At 43.8% G+C, this 2,693-nt stretch overlaps 1 protein-coding gene across 1 annotated transcript; it reads right to left on the bottom strand.

Moving 5' to 3' along the window:
• Positions 1-290: 290 nt before the first annotated feature.
• LOC141404535 (uncharacterized) lies at positions 291-1,962 on the bottom strand (the record flags this gene model as incomplete). The annotated part of the gene is made up of 1 exon (XM_073987998.1): positions 291-1,962. A coding segment is annotated over exon 1 (1,672 nt), but the record flags the coding sequence as incomplete, so codon positions are not given.
• Positions 1,963-2,693: the final 731 nt, after the last annotated feature.

The following is a 2,693-nucleotide window of genomic DNA, read 5'->3' as shown; positions in this document are numbered from 1 at the left end:
TAACGGAGACGATTTCCCAACACGCGAACATGCAACGTATAGCTGACCGTGCGAAAAACAGGGAAATTCAAGATTAATCCCACAGACTTCGAGGGATTGGCCTTGCGATTTATTGATTGTCATCGCAAATGCCAATCGAACGGGGAACTGAATCCGCTTGAATTGGAAAGGAAGGTCTGTTGGAATAATGGGAATTCGTGGGATAAGGACTTCCTCTCCTTTGAATTTGCCCTTGATGATTGTCGCCTGAATCACATTGTTCATTAGGTTTTTGACGGACAGCCGCGTACCGTTGCACAATCTTGGAGGATTGAGATTCCGCAACATAATTATGACCGATCCCACCTTCAGCTGTAAATTATGCAGGGGAGTTCCTGGTATATCAAGCGAGTTCAAGAATTCCGTCGGGTAGTTAGTCGCTTCATTTTGATCGGTTACGCAGTCAACAGATTTGTACGTGTGCAGTTGCCCTGCGATTTGACTTTGAATAATTAAGTTTAAGCTATCCACGTCCTTATTCTTCGCTGCTAGTATTGCCCGTTCAGCAATCCAATCGAGATTTTTGTAATGTTGTGCAATGCCGGGGAACACTTTGCTGATGAGTTCCTCCTTGGACGATGTGAATTCACAAAAATTTTCAGGGAACGATATCAATCCAGTCGAAACATCAATAGGAATTTGGCCGTTGCCAAGCTCCAGCAGTTGTCTCGAAAATTCAGCAGCGTTCTGCAATGCGACTCTCATGTTTGTGGTCAATTGCAACTTCTGGACATGCCGCCACAAAAACGAAGATTTTAGGCATGCGTTAAGTTCATCAGCAGCAGAAGATTTCGGGATGACGGGAAGTGTTTGACGGAAATCTCCGGAGAGCAATATCAAAGCCCCACCAAATCGTCTTAAATCACCTCGTAGATCCTTCATTGTTCGATCAACTGCCTCCAAAGCTCGTTTATGCGCCATCGTGCACTCATCCCAAATGATGATTTTGCATTCTCGCATAAATTTGCCTGTCGCCGAATTCTTGGTTATTGGGCACGTTGGATCGTCAACTGTGTGATGATTCATCGGCAGCTTCAAAGCGGAATGTGCAGTTCTACCGCCTTCCAACAATGTGGCAGCTATTCCAGAAGATGCAACAGCTAACGCAATTTGTGATATTGACCGAATTGTTGCCAGAATCAACGAAATGACGAATGTCTTGCCTGCCCCACCTGGAGCATCGAGAAAGTAAATGCCTCCTGTTCCATCGTCAACAACCTTCATTAGAGAATCGTACACGTTCATCTGTTCGGGATTCAATAATGGCACATTTGTTCGGACTCTTTCGGCGAGCTCATCTCGATCGTAGGCTTTCTCTCGTTGCAATTCGGAATTGAATGCATCGTGGATCGAACGATTAGGCGCTGGCAATCCTAATGTCGACAGGAGACTGCCGCACATGAGCAAGCACATGTCTTCGACCAGAACTAAAACTTCGTTGCGTATCTCTTCGTTAATTTCAAGATCGAAATTCAAAGTTGTCGTGCGAACTCTGTGCAAAATGTCGTCAGCCATATCGTCCTTGTATTTGTCAAATAATGCGGTTGGATTCGATGGATTACATGTGGCTATGATGATCGCAAACAATGTACGAATTTGATTCGCTGGCGCAGAAACAATTGCATCGGCGAGCGTTAAGTCCCAATGTGAATCGTTTTCGAGCAAATTCAAACGTTGGCAAGCCTCCCGAAAAGTGGCGCACAGCACACCATCCACAGTACGAAGCGAATCGAAGGATGTGGGGCCTCTAATGTTCAGCAAAAGCAAGCGAAGATAGAAGCATTCGTCTTGGCGTGGATGAACTGTGTATATTCGTCCGAGGGCATCAGTCGAATAAACATCAGCAAAGCCGGCAACAGTATCACCTTTTTTCCGGCGTTGGAATTTCTTCGATGCAGCGTTCCACGTGTAATAGCGAGGCATTTCAGAATAGAGTATTTCGAAAGGAATGAGAAGAATTGTTGATTTTGATAATAATGAGACGTCATTACCTTATAACTCGCATTATAGCCGCATTATAACTCGCATTATAGGTTGATGAATAACTTGGGCTCCAAATGACGTCATTTGAAAGTATCCATTATATTTTTGTATATTCGATAGGAAATGTTTTGATTGAATTGTATTTCCATAGAGAAGCGAATACATTGGCTCTGGAGGAGGAGGCAAAACAGGCAATTTCACCTTGCCACCAGCGCAACATAAGCCGGAGCTTTCCGATTGAAACTTCAAAGCATTGCAATGCTGGCAAACGACAGACAATGAACCGATATCAACGCAGCGAAGTTCTTTGTAGGCGAATGCAGAATTGTATCGAAAAGCAGCCCCATTCAAATCAACATTTAGGACTGACCTTCTTCTGGTATTCTTTTGTGGAATTTGAGGAGGTGATTGTGCAGCGCGAAGCTGTGCAATATGGGCTCGTCTCCGTTCATTTTGTTGCTCACGTTCCTCTTCTGTTTGAGCATCACGGACATTTTGAGAAATTATTGCACGACGTGTACGTCGTCCAAGGTTTGATCGTCTAATAGGAGGCATTAGTGAAGCAAATAAGTCTCCTTGAAAACCAATAAAGACGTTTTTGACTAATCCAATCCAAAAGAAAAAAAAAAACAAACTTACGGAATAAATGCTTCTGTATGAATGCTCGGAAT

The sequence above is a fragment of the Musca autumnalis genome, unplaced genomic scaffold (assembly GCF_047663935.1).
Source record: "Musca autumnalis isolate F117 unplaced genomic scaffold, ASM4766393v1 scaffold_42, whole genome shotgun sequence".
Classification (NCBI taxonomy): domain Eukaryota; kingdom Metazoa; phylum Arthropoda; class Insecta; order Diptera; family Muscidae; genus Musca; species Musca autumnalis.
This window is presented reverse-complemented; position numbering and strand designations above follow the sequence as displayed.